The sequence below is a fragment of the Colobus angolensis genome, unplaced genomic scaffold, assembly GCF_000951035.1.
Source record: "Colobus angolensis palliatus isolate OR3802 unplaced genomic scaffold, Cang.pa_1.0 Scaffold14, whole genome shotgun sequence".
In the NCBI taxonomy this organism is placed as follows: Eukaryota; Metazoa; Chordata; class Mammalia; order Primates; family Cercopithecidae; genus Colobus; species Colobus angolensis.
In genome coordinates this window covers 17,379,998-17,399,079 of record NW_012114488.1, presented here as the reverse complement: position 1 = coordinate 17,399,079, position 19,082 = coordinate 17,379,998, and the positions used below count along the sequence as shown (strand labels likewise).

General features: G+C 44.0%; 1 protein-coding gene across 2 annotated transcripts in view; it reads left to right on the top strand.

The window, feature by feature from the left end:
• The window catches only part of FYN (FYN proto-oncogene, Src family tyrosine kinase), a 195,262-nt gene that overhangs the window by 131,217 nt on the left and 44,963 nt on the right, over window positions 1-19,082 (top strand). For both annotated transcript variants that reach the window (XM_011935022.1, XM_011935023.1), the window contains 3 exons: window positions 4,769-5,026; window positions 9,707-9,803; window positions 16,157-16,255. In XM_011935022.1, coding sequence (XP_011790412.1) covers window positions 4,780-5,026; window positions 9,707-9,803; window positions 16,157-16,255 — 443 coding nt within the window. In that variant the 5' untranslated portion in view covers window positions 4,769-4,779. The remainder of the gene's footprint in view (window positions 1-4,768; window positions 5,027-9,706; window positions 9,804-16,156; window positions 16,256-19,082) is intronic.

The window sequence follows — 19,082 nt, the reverse complement described above, 5'->3', positions numbered from 1 at the left end:
AAGGGCTGTCACTTCTTCACATCCACCTAGGTTGGCTTCTGAGACAAAAGAGCTTAAACCGCTGAAATTGAAGTTATTTGTTGTCAGTTCCACTTCCTCTTCCTGCCATTCCTCCTCTGCCTGCAAGTGTATGTGTCTCAAGAGAAAGTAATCTGCTTGTACAGAAGACTACCAGTGGCCTTTTCCCCATTTTGATACCTAGCTCCTGCACACACCTGAAATCTTATCGTACGTCCTGCAAGCTTATAACTTGGGCATACTGGCATTGCTTTATTGATTGGCGCATGAGGAAACGTGAATGTGTTTGTGTTTCGTGTACATCTTGTAGACTGGATTGTGGTCCGTCTACATCAGGAGGAGGGAGTGTGTGTTCAACCAGACTCCTCTTGGACCGAAGCACCCTGTGCCTGTGGTAGTAAAGGATTGAATCTATCCTTTAGGTCAGCTTCCGTCAATCACTACAGGGCTATGTGAAGAAGCATAGCTCCCATAGCATGGCAGCAGAAAGGGCTGTGATCTGTTGATCTGTTGATCTGTTGATAATGTCTGCCCTGCTCATGGGAGCGGGGTGATCTGTTGATCTGTTGATAATGTCTGCCCTGCTCATGGGAGCGGGGTGCGGCGTTCCTTGAATCCTGTGTCTGGCAATTCTTCCCAGGTTGCTTAACACTATTGGCGCGTCTGAAAAGAACCACAGGACTAGGGAAGTTTTAAGTAGATCGAGTTTTATTTTCATGGTAGAAACAGGGCCCCTCCCTTTGCAAAAGGATTGGAGAACAGAGGCTTCACTGCTGTAATCCAGACCCCTTGACCACAGGCGCGGGATCCAATTAGTGAAAATGCCTTTCACCAGTTTTTCTAGGCATGATAACCTGCAGAGGACTATAGCCATGAGTTCATGGCATGTGATATTTTCCTGATCAGAGTAACTCCAGGGCTCCACATCCACAATGGCCTCATTCAGTGTTTCCTGGTGCCCCAGAGATCTACAGCAAGTAAATTAGTGCATTCTATGTCACGCTGCACCTACAGCATTGGACATAAAAGCCACAGCACATAACTCTGCATAATAAAGGATACTTTTATTTTAGCGTGAATGATCAAAACTTTGCCTTGTAGCAAGGAGCCTGGGCACACTGAATACAGCTCATGTGGTGTCTTCTGACTCTTCTGTCACGAAGCAGTTAGCCTAACTGCCCCACGGGGGAAGAAGAAGACCACAAGTTCCTATATAAGTATTTTCATTGCTAGTAACTTTTAATGACTTGAAACTGCAGTTACTGATTTATTTTCACTTCTTCCTGTGTGTCATTGAAGAGAAGAGAGTAAGCAAGAACTGTATAGAAACATTACTTAACTCCAAATGTCGAATGCACGAAGTGGTGACAGTGCTGTCTCTTCTATAAAAGGGGATTGTTTTCTCCAAAATAATTTTGATTATTTTTTAATTTATTTATTTAACTAATATTTATTAAGTGACTACTGTGTGCCAGGCACTGTTCTGGCCATGCAAGATACAGCAGTTAAAAAATTCCTGCTTTCCAGAAGCTGATGATTTTTCTTCTCTGTTATTTCATAAAATTATAAATAAGCTGCTAGTTGCTTATTATAGTATATTTCTTTTTTAAAGTGGATTTTGACAGATTATTTTTTCTTAGTTTGGTTAAATGTAGGATCCTGCTTTCTTCAGGGATCTGATATGGGGCTTATTTTGTTTTGCAGGAGTTGGAAGAGTAGTTTGCGATGAGCGTTCTCATTACTTCTAGGTTCTGTTTCTCTATCACAGTGCACAAGCTTCGAGAGAAAAATCAGAGCACTTCTTGTCACACTTTAAAACTGCCTGCTTCTACCTAGCATGCCTATTCTCCTGAAGAAAGCATGCTGGGTTGTATGTTAATCACATCCATGTAAGGGAAACAGCTGTTAAACTGCTTCAAAGAGGTAGATATAAATTCTGTCCTTTGTGTAAACCAGGATTTCTTGACCTTGACACTGTTAACATTTGGGGCCAGGTAACTCTTGTTTGTAGGAGGCTGTCCTGTGCATTGCAGGAAGTTTTAGCAGCATTCTTGGACTCTACCCAGTAGGTGTCAGGGGTATCCCTCCCTCTGAGTGTGACAACCCAAAATGTCTCCAGACATTGCCCAATATGTCTCTTGTAGGGAAGTGGTAAAGTTACCCCCAGCTGAGAACCACTGGTGTAAGTGATGTGAGTCTATGATTCGAGTCTCACATTCTCTAATTACAGTAGATCAGTGAAATTCCTGGGGAAAAAAAAAAAAAAAAACAACATCTGTGACAGAAGTGTTTTCTATCTGGTCTTTGCCAAAATGTGGAGCAGCTTTCCACCATGAAAGAGTTAATATTATATGAGCAAGTTATCAGTCTGATGAAGCAACATCAACAACAAATGATGAAATTCCTTTAGTACATCATGCCTTGGAAATAGCTTGCATTTCCTATTGGAAACTTGTTAAAATCATATCCATTTACCATAAGTTACAAAGCATGTTGGACACAGTATACTGTAAGTTAATCTCAAATGATTTAGGAGTAAATGTGTTCCAGATTTGGTGAGCTCAGCTCAAGCAGTAGGCGTCTCTTTTCCAAACATTTTCATTCTCAAGAACTGACATTCAAGTCAATAAGTATGTATTGAAATGTGTAATATGAGAGAACTTTAGAACAGTCTGATACTGCTCCCATCACCCAGTCCAGCAGAAGAGCAGTGCTCAGAAGAGTGCCCAGGGAGCACTCTTCTGATGTGGCACCTCCTGCATTGGTTTGCAAGATAGTATAGAAAAGCGTGCCTTCTCCTTCGCCGCCTCAAGCCCTTCCCATCCTGTGCCAGCTGTGCCCTCCCCAGTGAATAAATGTTATGAAACATGATGTCATGTGTTTCTTATTTGATTGTTTAGTCCCAAATGGGCTGGTTTGCAGTTTTGGCAGGGACCTCCACTGGCCTGACGTCTATTGGCTTGATGGGGTATTGCAAGTCCAAAGGGGGACCATTTAACCAACTTGTATATCTGAATCTTCTTCACTTCTCACACACATACCAGTAGATTTTAAAATGCAAGGTACACTGCTGATAACAATCACAGAAGGGGCCTGGCACAGTGGTTCACGCCTGTAATCCCAGCACTTTGGGAGGCTGAGGCGGGCGGATCACCTGAGGTCAGGAGTTCGAGACCAGCCTGGCCAACATGGTGAAACCCCATCTCTACTGAAAATACAAAAAATTAGCCGGGTGTGGTGGCGGGTGCCTGTAATCCCAGCTACTTGGGAGGCTGAGGCGGAGGTTGTAGTGAGCCAAGATCGTACCACTGCATTCCAGCCTGAGTGACAGAATGAGACTCCATCTCAAAAAAAAGTCACAGGAGGGATCGGCTTTGATACAGAGATAAAGAAAGGGTAAAAGAGAAACATAATAGGCTCCAGAATCTTCACTCATCTGGTTGCTATTTATCGTTCCAGGCACTGGCAGTGTAACTATGATGAAAACAGACAGTGTCCCGCTTTCCTGGAACTTGCAGTCCATTGGGCAATGAGACAAGTGGACAGGCCCTGTTATAATATGGTACCAAGGGTGCCAAAAGGAGGGAGATGGGGATGCCACGGGAGCACTTGGGAAAGCAGCCCAGCCTGGAAGGGCAGGAAAGTCAGAGAACGCCTTGCAGAGGAAGCGGTGCCTTATTAACTAGGACATGAAGGATACATCGCATATCAAAGAGGAAGGGGAAAAAGTGTTCAAGGCTATGTTCCAAGGCCCGAAGCGGGCGGAGGAATGGAGTCTTTGAGGATCAGAAAAGTTGGGCGTGTTTGAATAGGAGAGCTCAGACAGGAAGAGTGGGAAGTAAACAAGGAGGAGGAAATGAGGATGCTTCTCAGGATGCTGACTGGAGCAACTGGGTCACTGGCAGTCCCATTTACTGAGATGAGGAGCTTGGGATAAGTGGGTTTGAGGAGGGTGGGGTGGCAACAACTCAAGTTTTGAATCCGCCACTAACTCCATAACATGGGAATGATTTTTTTTTTAATGTTTTTGAAGGATGTCAAGAGCTAATGGAAATTTGAAAAGTTAATTAGCAGCTGTAAGTAATTCCGTTACTGTAGGCTATCATGGCATCCTGCAAATGTACTTGGACCTCTTAGGTTCTGCCGATTTTATTTTTCATCCAGTAACTAGTTCATAGTTTTGATACGTAGCATCATCTTAGTGCTTAAAATTGACCGGTTTTGTGCCTGAAGATTAGGTATCTGTGAATGAAGCAGTCTAGTGACTTGATTGAAGGTTGTATTCTGGCTTATCCAACACTCCTGCGCCCTCTTCCTTAAATTTCCTGTGCCCTGATGGGAGTTTTTATTCTCATGTTGCGTAGACTCATTCTACAGAGCATATATTATTTTTTTTAGATGGCTAAAGAAAGGCAGAATTGGTAAGTATGATGGGCCAGTCTGTAGGCAGGTGTATGCTGTTACAGAATTTGAAGAGGTACAGGCCTCAGTCGAGGAAAGTTGCTGCATGGTGAACATCGTGCTCTTTGATGATGCTGTCATCCAGAACATATGGGGAACCAATGTGATTGTGGGGTCAAGGAACTAAGCTTCCTGCTAACCATCCCCCCAGCCACTGCCTTTCCTCATGCCCCTCATAGGCCTGAAATAGCCAACAGTGAGCCTTGTCCATTACTCCTCATTAACTGGAGAGCAACCCGGCAACTAGGGAGCATCCCAGCTTACGTGCCCCCTTTTTTGTCTCTGGCAGGAATTTAGATAATGGGCTGTGTGCAATGTAAGGATAAAGAAGCAACAAAACTGACGGAGGAGAGGGACGGCAGCCTGAACCAGAGCTCCGGGTACCGCTATGGCACAGACCCCACCCCTCAGCACTACCCCAGCTTCGGTGTGACCTCCATCCCCAACTACAACAACTTCCACGCAGCCGGGGGCCAAGGACTCACCGTCTTTGGAGGTGTGAACTCTTCGTCTCATACGGGGACCTTGCGTACGAGAGGAGGAACAGGTAAGCCCCCATAGTCACGGAGTGCGGAGAGGGGGCAGCCGCCCTTAACTCTTTTGGCAATTGAACATCTGGGTTCCCATCACTTCCCTTTGACTAGGGGTTTCACATGTAAGTTTCTAATCTGTCTCCTTTACTAGATGAGGGGCTGTAAGAAAAGCCAGAGCTTGATGTACAAACAAAATGCTTGGCTACAGGGTTGCAAGGTGCCCCAAGTTGCTGCTCTCTGAGGATTCTGTATGGGTTAATGAGCTACAACATTCTACTGAGGTACTGTAGGTTAATGACTCTCAGCCTCGCCCGGCTGGTTGGCACAGAAGAACTAGGGCAGCCTTTTCAAAACACGGATGCCTGAGCCATGTCCCAGTCTTTTGAATTAGAGGCTCCAGGACTGGGTCTGGGTGTGTGTATTTTGAGTTCTCTAGATACTAATGTACTCCTTCTTCCCACCCACTTCTTCCTAATCCTCAGCCTATCTTTCTCTTTTTCTTTCTTTTTTTTTTTTTTTTAAGTTTCCTTGTGTTTCATACCACAAGGCTATATTTTGCTGCCATGTGTATTTGCTGACTTAGCTAATACTTTGTAAAATATCTGGCACACATTCTCAGGCATATGTTTTCCAAAGTATTTGTAAGTTATCTCATGCATCCTTAGTCGTCCAAATTTTCTCACAGTATGTGAACCATGGTAACTAGATATTTGACATTATTTGTTCCAAAATTACTTTGTTTATTACAAAAGTTTGAAAGAACACAGCATCGCTCAGCTCATCTGGCAGCAGATGTCTTATATAAAAGTTTTAAAGAATGCGGTATCTTTCAACCCATCTGGCAGCAGGTACCTTTTTACCTAGGGAGGAGGCACTACTAAGGCATTAGCAAGTATTTTTTCCCTCTGCACTCAACAGACATCAGTGTAGTTGTATCAAAAGGCCTGACCCTGAGCCTTTGGACATTATCTACTTCTCTTCTGCTAGCCTAGCACGCTCTGCCCGGTAGAAGTGTTTATGTTCACCCTCATGCTGTGGTGACTCTAGCTTTCCTTTCAACCCAGGCCTTGCATGGGTTGAATACGTGCTAAGTACCTTTACCCATCCCTCCCACCTTCCACAGGCACCTGGAAAGGAGAGATGCAGACAGGCAGTCTAAGGCCATCTGTCTTCTGGGGATGCAGGAGAAAAAAAGAGGTGAAAACACACCCAACACACCCCCATCGTTGTGCCTGCCGTGAGAAGCATGGGGGCTTTGCCAGCCTCGACTGTTAATTCTGCTGACACAGCCATTATCCTTGTTCATTCATTCATGAGTGCTGGATATGGACCCCTGTGTCTGCAGGTATCATTCATTAAAGTCACTAGAGAGGGCCACTTGTGTTGAGCATGTGGGTCTCTACTGCAGTCAGGAGCAGTCTTCATCTAAGAGGCTACCTGATCCCTTATAACATTTGAAAGTTAAAACACGGTACCCCCAAATGTTGGCAGATTTTTCTGCCTTGAATTATTTGGTTTTAATATATATGCATGTCCTTTCTCCCAACACTGCCTTCAGTCCTGTAGGGCCAAGAACAATGTCTGTGTTTCTCTGTAACCTCCTTTGATTCTCCCCTCGGTTCCCGGAACATGGAACAGAAAAGCCCTCAGTGAGACCTTGTCAGCTGATGCAAGGAGATAGTGGGGTGCTGGTCTTCATGTGCCATGCCTTCCATACAGTGGAGCTGGCTTGTCTTCATTTTTAAGTTGTTTTTAAAGAAGGGAATCTGGTCATGGAGTGTTAAATAAGAATAGCCATGACCTTACAGGCACCCACATTTTTGTTTTAAACCAATCTCTTTTCTTACCTTTCAAAGAAACCTAAGGAAAGAAAGACAGTTGCCAAGTGAGCCTTGCTTTGCATGGTCAGACCTCTGAATGCTAACTCTCTTGAGGGAAGTCCCACTTGGGATGGGGCAGAAAGACAAGCCTCACTCCTCTCTGTGGTCCTTGAATAGTGCCATGACACATTTCTTCCCTTGGAACTACCTACACAGCAAACTGGCAGCCTGGTAAAAAAGTGGGCTCTGGCCGGGTGCAGTGGCTCACGCCTGTAATCCCAGCACTTTGGGAGGCTGAGGTGGGTGAATCACTTGAGGTCAGGAGTTTGAGACCAGTCTGGCCAACATGGCAAAACCCTGTCTCTACTAAAAATACAAAAATTAGCCAGGCGTGGTGGCAGGTGCCTGTAATCCCAGCTACTCAGGAGGCTGAGGCAGGAGAAGTGCTTGAACCCAGGAGGCGGAGGTTGCGGTGAGCCGAGATCACGCCACTGCACTCCAGCCTGGGCGACGAGAGTGAAACTCTGTCTCAAAAAAAAAAATTTTGACTCTCTTGATCATATAGATATCTTTTTTCAATCTGTACAGAAGATCTTTCATCATAATTTTTTTATAATTTAATGGCTATCTACTATGTGATGTTTAAATTTTTTTTTTTTAATGTACAGAGGTTATGTTTCCCAAATCTTACCCAGACAAGTATGGCACTTAGTTAGACATTTCCAGCAGCAGATTGCCCCTCCCCTCTAACCGAACTATCACATTTCTGCCTTAACTAACGCAAAAATAGCAAGTAGTGAGAGACCCAGGTTTATAACTGTGCTAGGTACACAGAGGCTGCTGCGTTCAGCCTGGACTTTGACAAAGCAGTAATATTCCAGGGAGCATATAATCAGTGATACCACAACTTTTAAAAACTAAAACAAAAACACATTTGTCTTATGACTATGTAATTTTCACTAGAATCTACACTTCTCAGAGCAGCAAGGACTTTAGAAACTATGAAATGTCACTGACATTTATCATCAAATACAAGCATAAAATGTAAGAACTAAAAAATACTCGAAAGCAATAACTGCTTAGCCCTAGCTCCTGAGCTAGGAGGATTTGGTCTGTGGAAACAGGGAGGGCCAGCAACCCGTTCCAGCACAAAAGAAAACAGACTGTGAGGTGGATAACTGATCATACACTGCTGACCAGACAAGTACACAGTTTTGGAAGACAACTTAATTTACCATTGCTTTTAAGACATATGCAATTGCCTTAATAAAAGAGCTTTAATAACAGTGAATTATCTTATATGTACTAAAGTAGAAATAGCTGTGTATTTATGAATCAGGAATTTCATAGTTTCAGCATTGGTTTTCTTTACACTCGAACACTTGTAGTGACGACGTCAAGTGTGGCGCCGCTTGGATCCTAATCTTCCTTCATGCTTTTTTGTTTGTTTGTGTGTGTCCATACATCAATTAAAATTATAAAACCTAAATTTACAGTTTCTGTGGGTCTGGAATCTGCGAATGCTTAGTTGGGTCCTTCGGAATCTCTCACAGGCTGTAATCAAGGTGTGTTGGCTGGGCTACAGTCATCTCACAGTTTAGCTGAGAATGATCTGCTTCCAGACTCATGTAGTGCTGGCAAGGTTTGGTGCCTCGCTGGCTGTTGGCCAGAGCCACCTTCAGTTCTTGGTCACATGGGCCTCACCAGCATGGCACCTTGCTTCATCAAAGTACACAAGCTGAAGTGGCAATAGAGAGAGTCTGCTAGAAGGGCAGAAGTCACCATCTTTTGAAGCCTAGTCACTTAAGGGACTGCACATTCTGTTGAGTAGAAGCGAGTCGTTAGATCCAGCCTACACTCAAGGGGAGGGGCTTGCACGAGACATGAATCCTAAGAGACAAGAATCACTGGGGACTGTGTTAGAATTATGCCTGTTGGGTTGAGCATGGTAGGTCACATCTGTAATCCTAGCACTTTGGGAGGCCAAGGCAGGAGGATCGCTTGTGCCCAGGAGTTCGAGACCAGCCTGGGCAACATAGTGAGACCCCTGTCTCTATTAAAATATATATATATATGCCTAATTATATGGAGGAAATCCTAGGCCAAATGACACTGGATATTCTCTGCTGCTGCTAGCAAACTTCTGCAAAGCAGGAAGGGCCTCTCTAGAGAGTCAGCCAGATGAAAGGACATAGGGTGGATGTGAGGAAGAGTGAGTGCTACAAGACAATGTGAGGAGAGGTGAGTTCAAGGTAGAAGGAGGACAAGGGAGAGGGTTCCATTTTCAGCAGTGGGGCTGAGCAGCACAAAACTGCAAAACCAACTGCAGATGCCGAGAGCAGTACATCCTCTAATTGGGGTGAATATTACAGAAAGAGTCTTCTCTAAATATCCCCAAGCTGCAGGAAGTGTTTCCTATTACATTCTATATTACTGTTTTACCAGGAGAAAGGGTGGTCCATTTTACCCAGAACCTAACATAGGCTCCAAGTGGAGGAGAAGACGTGACCAGCAAAGGATGTCAGTAACTGCTGCAGAGCCCTGCAAACCTGAACCCTGATGCTGACGCTGCCCTTTTGTTTGGGACGTGATTTTCATATCTCCCTGCTCCTCAGCACTCATTCAAAGCTATTACAGAAAGAAGCCCTTCAGCTGCAGGTTTTTATCAGATCCAGTAAGGCTTCCCTGCAAAGACCAAGGCATAGACACAGCCCTGTGACTGTGGTTTTGACACATTAATTACAGCATCCCATCACGTTGTTAGTGCTGACTAGATGTAGATTGTGAGAATGAGATTTTAGTGAAGGTTTAATTTCTTGGAATGAATTTCCCCTTGTGTAATAATCTCCCTTCTTGTGAATTTCGTTTTGGCAGGAGTGACACTGTTTGTGGCCCTTTATGACTATGAAGCACGGACGGAAGATGACCTGAGTTTTCACAAAGGAGAAAAATTTCAAATATTGAATAGCTCGTAAGTTTGGAGAGGGAGAAGCATGCATACCTTTCAGGTTGGGAAGGGGTCTTGCATTTCTGGTCTGCACCTCTACAGATGTCTGAAATCCTAAAAGAACAGTCGCTAAATTCACTAGTTTACAACAATATACTATGAGAAAAAAGAAGAGTCAGTGACACAGTGCAGTATTTTATGGCACTGTGTGTCCAAGGAGATTTTTGGAGAGTACCAAAAATACTAGCACAGTCCATGTTTATTGGTTTTGGTTTAGGTTTAAAGGTTGTAAAATCACCAGCATCGCTCTCCATAGCCCTGAGTGTTTCTACAAACCTACAGTTTCAAGTGATTGGCACAAGCCTTGGCTACCCACGTTTCATGCTCTCTGCCTTGAGATTTTCTTCACATTTCACATGTTACACTAGCTAAGCCCTCACTTGAGGCTTACAACAAGTTCTTTGTTTTATAAACTGCTAAACATTTCATTGGTGAAGCCCATGGAGGCGTTTCACTGTAATGAAAATTTGGGAGTGACTGGAATCTTTTGGAGCCAGAAGAAGTGATTTCACCCACTCATGAATGAATATGCTGTATGGTTGTTTAACACTGGCCAGGAGGAACAACAGTTAAACAGGCAGTGGGGGGATTTCAAGAGTGAGGACCACTCACTTTTCAAATCCTGCATTCGATACCTCCATAAGAAGAGTAAACACGGGTCAGATTTTCTTATGGTTTATAAATACTTCCTCTGTTAGATGGAGGCAGTGTGCGCAGATGAGGCCCTTCAGAAAAAATCTAGGCTCTGGAGAAAGAGTTGGGTGGTTCCACATCGGCAAGCCGGGCATCTCCAGCGCCCCTGTGAGTGCTCCCAGTGGTTGGGAAAGAGCGCCACGCAGGGGCTGAGGGGCACACCAGGAAGTTCTATGCCACCAAGTCTGGTTGCTTCTCCTCTGCTGTCTGAGCAAACCAGATTCCATGTTGGCAGAAGGACTTGGAGCCAGGCTCCTCAGCTTTCCCAGAAGGATATGCCAGAGGGAGTAAGACGCAGCTCTGGTCACACTGCACATTCCAGGAAAGAGGAGTGCTGATTGCCACAGGGACCTCCTTCAGGCCTGAAAACTGCCTCCTTGGAAAGCCCACCCTTCCCTGGAATGCCCCCTGGCTCACAGAACCATGCACTGAGGATATGCCGCCTTTCAACAGCAAGAACTCAATACCGCCATGAAGGGCCGACGAGTCTCTTCCAGACATCAGAAGGCACAGGCTACATAGCCACAGGGTTTTCAAACGTATATTAGGATTGTCGTCGTTAACACAGGTGTGGGGTGGCTTTTTTTAACTCTTTATTGGAATACATGCAGAATGGTGCACATACCAAAAGAGTCCACAGTGATGTTGCACTGCCGCTCAACTGTACACTTAAAAATGAGTAAAATGATACATTTTATGTTGCCTGTGTTTTACCACAATTTTCAAAAAGTGTACAGTTTGCTGAATTTTCACAAGCTGAACATGCCTGTGCAGCCACCACCCAGGTCAAGAATAGTGTCACCTACCCCCCAGGAGTCATCCTCCTGTAGCCACAGGAAGTTTTTAAAAAAATAATAAACAGCTGTCATTCACTGAAGCCTCCTGAAGTACCAGCCATGCGCTAAGTTACAAACGTTCTCATGCATTTTTCCACAACTGTCTGAGGTATGTATCGACGTCATCTTTGGACATCTGAGGAGCCGGAGGCCCAGATTAGGAAACTGCCCCAGAGCACGGAGCTGGCAGGTGGCAGAGCCCAGGGCGAGGTGCAGGGAGGCATCCTGAGAACAGTGTCAGGTTTGATCTGGGAAAGGCCCAGGTACTTTATCAAAGGGGAGGGGACCCTTCAAGTGACAGGAAGGTTTGGAGAGTTGACCGGGGCTGGGGAAGAGAGGAGCGGGCTTTGATCCTCTCTGGGTATACCTCCTTGCTGTTATTTTGCTGCTTGTTGGAGTCCATTAACTTTGAATTCTGAAGTCCCCCGCCCCTTAGCCTCCCCTACATGCCAAGGTTGATTAGAAATTTCAAGACTGTTTGTAAACTTTCAACTGCAAGAACCACGGACTAGTAGGAACATAGACCCAGCTCTCGGGAGGCTTTGTCCACACTGCACGTGCGTCTGTGCATCAGGCCGGAGGGCGTTGGAAAGTTAGTCCCTGCCAATGTCAATCCCATGGCTTCTTCCTTTGTTAATCTGGAAAGGATCTGCAATGTCACCAAATTGAAATTTTAGAGAAACACTTAAGGAGGATCCAATCTGTCTCAATCTCTCTTTTGTGACTTCCCTGCACGGCCTTTGATATTTACAGAGTCCTTTGAGCCTCCAACCCTGTTCTTGTAGAGGAAAATATTACAAAGGTTCTCTTCCTCTTAATGTCCTTCCTTTCTGCCAATGGAATTCCATATCAGTGGAATTTTAAAATGCCCTTTCTCAAGGTTATAGAAAAGAAAAATAAGGTTTGTGTAACACGACAATATCCTGAAGTCGTGGGTAATAACAGGGAAGAGAAAATCGTGAAGGAAAAACAAAGCAATAATATGGAAGCAGATGGCATGTGGCTCCTCCCCTCCCCCATTCTCTCCCGCCTCTGGCTCTGGTCCTCAGAGGAGAGGGCGGAATGGGGCTCCGTTCTGCCAGGGCAGCTGCCACACCTCCTAGTGTGTGTCCTCCCACTGCCTTCCCTGGTGGGAGCCCTGGTGGCATTGGAGGCCACAGGCTGGCTTTGTGAAAGTACAGCGCACACCACGGGATGTACATGTATGTGTGTACCCAGAGGCGCGGTGTTCCTGCTGCCCAGCAAGGGGCAAAGGTGCTTCCTTGACCTGTTGTAAGAGCTCAGTGTCATGTATTAGGACATTATTAAATTTGAACCCATTTTGCAAAATATTTAAGTTCATCCATTTTATTCCCTGTTTTCACATTTTAAGACTAGTCATTTACCATCTAGGAACAGCGACTCTATAAATGTAATATGTGTTTTACACAGAGTGGAGTAGTGGTCACAGCTGCGGGCAGGATTTTTTTTTTTTTTCTATTGTGATGAAAAAAAATCCTGGTTTGGAGCCCCACCCAAGCATTTGATAAAATTGTTAGTGACATACTCTCTAAAAATCAGATGGGTAGTTGACTAAATTTACAAAGAATCCAGCATTTATAATAAAAATGCTATGCTACTGAGCAGATCAAGGCTGACTTCTGTTGGCAAATAACTACTCCCTGGCTCCAAGGCTCTAGGGCTCCCAGCTCCTGGACCCACAAGCCTGTGAGCAATTTTGGGGTTTGGGGGTAGGCTCTTTTCACGGTGTGGAGTGTGGTGGGGGCACAGAATCTTTTAACAAGTCTTTAAATCAGAGGAACAGAGCTGTTATAAAACCTTAAAAGCCATTCTAAACCAGCGCCAGGCTTTAAATCATATATTTGAATTAGAGCAAGATAACAAAGAATATCTCACCAAGTGTAAATTAAAGAAAAATCTGAACTATAAGAACAGTTTAAAGAAATACAGCTTTAACAATGCTAATTACCCATAGTAACTCAACGAATAAAAGATAACGTAGTAGAGATCCTATTTTCCTAAATCAATGTGAATATAGAGTATGTCTATTTATAGGTGAGTTGGTGCTTCTAGGGTATCAAAAAGATGACTTACTCACTTGCTCAGAGGCTCTTGATGAATATTTTGAGTCTGTACCAGCCTCTCTGGGCTCAACATGTGAGGTTCACTACATAATAAACATTGAATCTTTGTCACCTTATGTCTCCTTTGATGAAGAAGACAACCCTGGAAAGCCTAGAAAAAGAGAAATCAAGGATTTTATCTTTCTCATGAGTAGCTGAAACCCCTTGTGAGATTAACAGGGTCAAGTGAGAAAATCATGAATTCTTGATTCATGACTTTAGAATGAGCTGATAATTGCATTCTGATCTGTGCTACACTATTTAGGTGCCTAGACCAAAGTGAGATAGTTAATGCTAGATTTGAATTGGAAATGACTTCATTAATGCCAGATCACCTGAATAAGGCTGGGCTTGTCCCAGCCTGCAGCAAAATGTATTGTCTTCCCGCCCCCATTGACATTCTCAGATACCCTAAAATTGATGCTAGCCATTTTTTTTCTTGATTTAATTCAATTATAACTAACTTGATGAAGGTTATCTTGCATTAAAAAACAATAAGCCTCTGCTACAAGCACTTAATTTTTTCCTCGCCATTTTGGAGCATTTCCCAGGCTGGGCGGGAGAGGGTGGAGGAGGAAGAGCGGGGTATTGTTACTTTTTATGATGAAATGTCTCCATCTAGTGGAACTTCAGAGCAGTAAATACTGTCAATATATTAAAGTGAAGATTATGTCTCCAAAGCCATTTCCTTAAACACATACAGTGTTTAAAGAAAAAAATAAACTTCCACATATGTTCTTAGATGATATCCTTACAACTGTATGTATTCCTTTTGGAAGGCATAGAAGTGAGACCAGTACAAACTGTTAAGATATTAACGTTTTTGATGTCATGATTTGAACCTGAGAGGGGTGCTTACAATAGGGGAGCAGCACCGTGCAGATCCCACCCAGCTGGTAACGATCTAGCTCTTAAGTTGGGCGGTGGGTTCACGGGGTTCGTATATGCTGTACCTATGTTCTTCAGTGTGTGTAAATGTTTCCTAACAAAGATCTAGACATGAACTCAATTTAAGATTATGAATAAATCTAGACATGAACTAAATTTGATGAATAAAGAACTTTCTGAATATGAGTACCGTACTTTTGGTTGATTTGTAATAGGGTAAAAAGGAGAGATTAGGAAACTGAAACATAAGGTTTTAAAAACCTTTGCTGGCACCTTGGGTTTTTTGTGGGCTATTCTATTCCTTATGCCACCAAACACTTTTCCACAACATCCCCCGCAGCACACACTGGCTTGTCACCTTTCTTCTGTTGCTCTGTTCAATCCTATCTGGAGGCATTGCTCACTGCTCACCTTGCGCAGAGTCCAGCTTTAGAGAGCGGCCTCTGGAATAAGGCTTGAGTTTCATGTAGAGGCTGGTTTTTCTCTACCTGATTAAATCCGTCTGGGGAGCATCTCTACCATGGCCAAAAGCCAACACATTTTTTTGCATGGCTGAAAGCTTTGACACAGAACCCAGCCAAAAAAACGATTTAAAAAAAAAAAATGCCTGTAGTTTCGCTTGCTGCCTCCAAGGACCAAAAACGGAGGAGGAGAAGGTGCCAAGCCCCAGGAGATCAGATTTGCTGGGAGGTTTGATTTGCTTGAGGGCAATCATGTCCTTGACTGCAGGCTGGTGGAAGGTTCTGCAGATACTCAATGGATGTCAGAGCCACAGCGCCACATCCGTTGCCTCTCCGATGTTAATGGGATGAGGTACACAGTCCATTCCTGCTCTTTGTCACAGGTAGCCCTGTGTGAATCTAAGATGAACTTGAACTGCTTAATTTACTCACTGGCTTTAAGATGAAAGTAGCTACAAGCTCCCCTTTCACCTCCTCTGAGAGCTCCCCTGGTTGATACGACACTGCCATGCTGTGGCGTGGAGCCTAAGACAGTGCAAAGTGGCATGACTAAAAATCTCACTCCCTTGCCGAGTTTCTGTGCTTCCCCTGTGCGAGCACACGCAGCCATACCCACCCTCCCCACTGGCCCGTCAGCCTCAGGCCAGTGCTCTGGATATTTGATGGAATCACCTCAGATTGAAAATGCCTGGGGAAGGTGATCCTGCTCTCGTCTTCATCATTCTACCTGCAGAGAGGTGTCTCCCCATTTTTTTGAGAGCAAGCCAGGCACGTGTTTAGAGCATGCCTTCATCCCTCACCAGACCTCCTAACCTCCCAGTGTTAGGATGTTCACATTTTTAATGTCACGATTTGAACCTGAAAGAGAGAGGTGCTTACAATAGGGGAGCAGCACCGCACAGCTCAGATTGGCCTCAGACCTCCTAACAAGCCTCCCTTCCCAGATGATCTGCAGCTAACATGTTTTACTTAATTCGGCTGAGGCCGGGTTCCTTTTCCCTCTGTCCAAGTTGAGGACACTAACCTCAATTAAGCAAAATGCCCCCTACCAAGGGAGACCTCTCATGGCCAGGGTCCCACAGTCTTAATTCACAAAGAAGACAAGAGACAAGCATGGGTTCATCTCATGGCTGACTCGAACTGGAACCTTCTGACCTTCATGGGAGGGCTATGTTGGAATTCAGGGTAAAGGAATAGGTGGGAGAAATCAGGTGGCAGGATAATTAGGTGACAGTTATACACTTCAGACCACAGTGAGTCTGTAAGTACAAGCTGTTGAAATGGTCAACATATTTACTTTTCTTTTTTCTTTACAGGGAAGGAGATTGGTGGGAAGCCCGCTCCTTGACAACTGGAGAGACAGGTTACATTCCCAGCAATTATGTGGCTCCAGTTGACTCTATCCAGGCAGAAGAGTATGTTTCGTTTTATTTTCACTTAACTACTTGATTTTAAAAGTTGGTTGCCACAATAGAATGCCGTTAACATTGGGCAGGAGGGGGAAAAAATCCACAGCAGTGATTAGGGCTGAGTTTTTCAGGCTTTCTGCCCTGGTTTTTACCCTGTGTAATGCTTGCACTGTTTTTAGCTTAATGTTTTTCTTGAAGCTTGCTCACTTATTTTGAAAGAAAAGTTTCTATCAATATCCTAAATGAAAACCCAGTAAAACTTGTCATAGATTAAAAGTAGCCATAAACATAATGAAATGCTAGCTAGATCATATATTATTGCCGACCCAAGTTTCTAAGCCCGCAGTCTGCTCCCTCTGTCGGGGAGAGAGAGGAGAGAGTAGCAAGTAATTGCCAAGGATGAACCTAAGACTATTCTCCTAAGCGTGATCAGAAATATTAAAACAGTGCTGAAAAGACATCTCCTATGCTCGGTAAAAGTGACTCATACTCAGTGTGTTCCCCCAACTTGGGAAATACTACAGGGATTTGGAACCTCAGTTGGCTTCTTTGATAGTAAATAGTGACAAGCAGTTATTTGGCGCAACTATTCAACTGGTAGCAGTTTAGGAAGGTGGCTGTAGGCTGTAGGCTGAAGGGATCTAGAAGGGATAACGTTTCTCCCTTCTCCTGACCCGTGGGATTAATGGGCGCTCCCAAGGGGAAGAACTGCCAGTGGCTGTTTGCCAGCTCTGACTTCTGAACTGAGGGAAGGAGAGATGGAGCCATGATTTCCCAAATGCAGAAACTGGGCCTCCTCCTGACACCTTGGGTCTTGCCTCTCTAGAAAGAGAGTTGAGAAAAGTCAGTCACCAAGCCCAACTTTTGGCTCCGATATTTAATTTCACCATGGATTTGTTTAAGCAGTGCAAGGGGGATTAGACTCCACACCGTAGCCAAATCCCCAGCTGGACTGTTCTCTTCTTTAATTCCCTTGTATTTCCTCTAAGAGGATCTGTTTTGTTTCTCACTCTCAAATACTCAGTGGTTCTTAGTTGTTTTTTTCTCCCAGTGACTGTGTTTCATCATCAGTGAATCAAGGTATTTGTCTTTGATTTGTATTTTAGGGCAGATTTGCAAAATTCTTTGTGTTCTTTCAGAATAAAAAGTACCACCAAAATGTAGCATTACCCTAATTTAACTGGGAATTTGTCAGCTATATATTTAAGTTACTTTTATAATGGTCAACTTTTTACATATTTTGTTTTTAAACAGTATTATTTTTTAAAATAATGCCTTTGGTTTTACATATGTAATTAACTATTATTATCTTAAAATACTATTGTTTTGGTGCAATCCATTGTTCTAACAATTCTTTTTTCACCACTGTTTTACACAGCGTTCTAATTGGGTTATGGGTACAAACCCAGAAAGCCATTTCTCACAAATAATTGGCGTAATAGTCTTTACACCACCTAGTGCTAGATTAAGGATTATTGCACATTTTGGTGTTTCTAAAACTCACTGAGGAGCTAACACGCCGTGTCTCTTTTCTTCAGTGAAGCTTAATTCACAAAAGAATTTGACAGTGAACTCATAATACCTATATTCAAGCATAATGAATTGAAATTTCATTTTAGAATCTGGATTCTTTCACAGTTAAATATTCTAAAAATGGTTCCCACACACACATTCCAATTGAATGCTCCAGCATTCTCCCTTGGGTTTGGGGAGCACCTGCTGCTCATTCAGCACCTAGTGCTGAAATAGTAACTAACAGCCAGGCTTGATTAAGGCTTGGGTATGCAGGGGGAGGATGTAAAGCAAATAACAAAAGTCTTGAGGTGACTTCATGTGATGCCTCTTAAAGTGGTACAGAGTATCATTAGTTTGTTCAGGGATAATATATTGAAATATCTGCAACACCAAGTCATTTTAAGGGCATGCTTATTGACTGAGCACAGATCTCAAAGGTGTACAGTAACCAGTCCTTACAGTTGTGCCAAGGAAAAGAGGTACAGGGCCAACCGTGATGGCTCCCTCCTGTAATCCCAGCACTTGGGAGGCCAAGGCGAGAGGATCAGTTGAGCCCGGGAGTTTGAGACCATCCTGGGCAACATAGGGAGACAGTCTGACTCTGTCCCCTGGCTGGAGTGCAGTGGCCCTGTCTCAGCTCACTGCAACCTCCACATCCCTGGTTCAAGCAATTCTCATGCCCCAGCCTCCCAAATAGCTGAGATTACAGGCACATGACGCCATGCCCAGCTAATTGTTTGTATTTTCAGTAGAGTTGGGGTTTCACCATGTTGGCCGGGCTGGTTTCGAACTCCTGACCTCAGGTGATCTGCCTACCTCAGCCTCCCAAAGTGCTGGAATTACAAGCATGAACCACCACTCCCAGCGTCTACAAAAAAATTTTTTTTAATTAGCTGGTGTGATGATGTGCACCTGTAGTCCCAGGAGGCTGAGGTTGGAAGATTGCTTGAGCCTGGGGAGGTTGAGGCTGCAGTGAGCTGTGGTTATGCCACTGCACTCCAGCCTGGGTGACAGAGTGAGACCCTGTCTCAAGAAAAAAAAAAGAAGAAGAAGATGATGTACACAGATCACAATCCAGGTGCTTGGCAAATGCCTTTACTTATCCAAGTCCTCACACCTGGGGGAAAACAAAATACAAATAAGTACTCACGGGCATTTTTCTCAGAATTCTTATAGGTAGGAAGTTACTGAAAATACTATTCCTTTATTCATATCATATCTATTCTGACTTTTTTTAATGCTTGTTAATTATCTTCATATACATTGAGACTGTGTTTTGTTATTTCCCAGCAGTTAATAATGCTCAGCTATCAAGAGA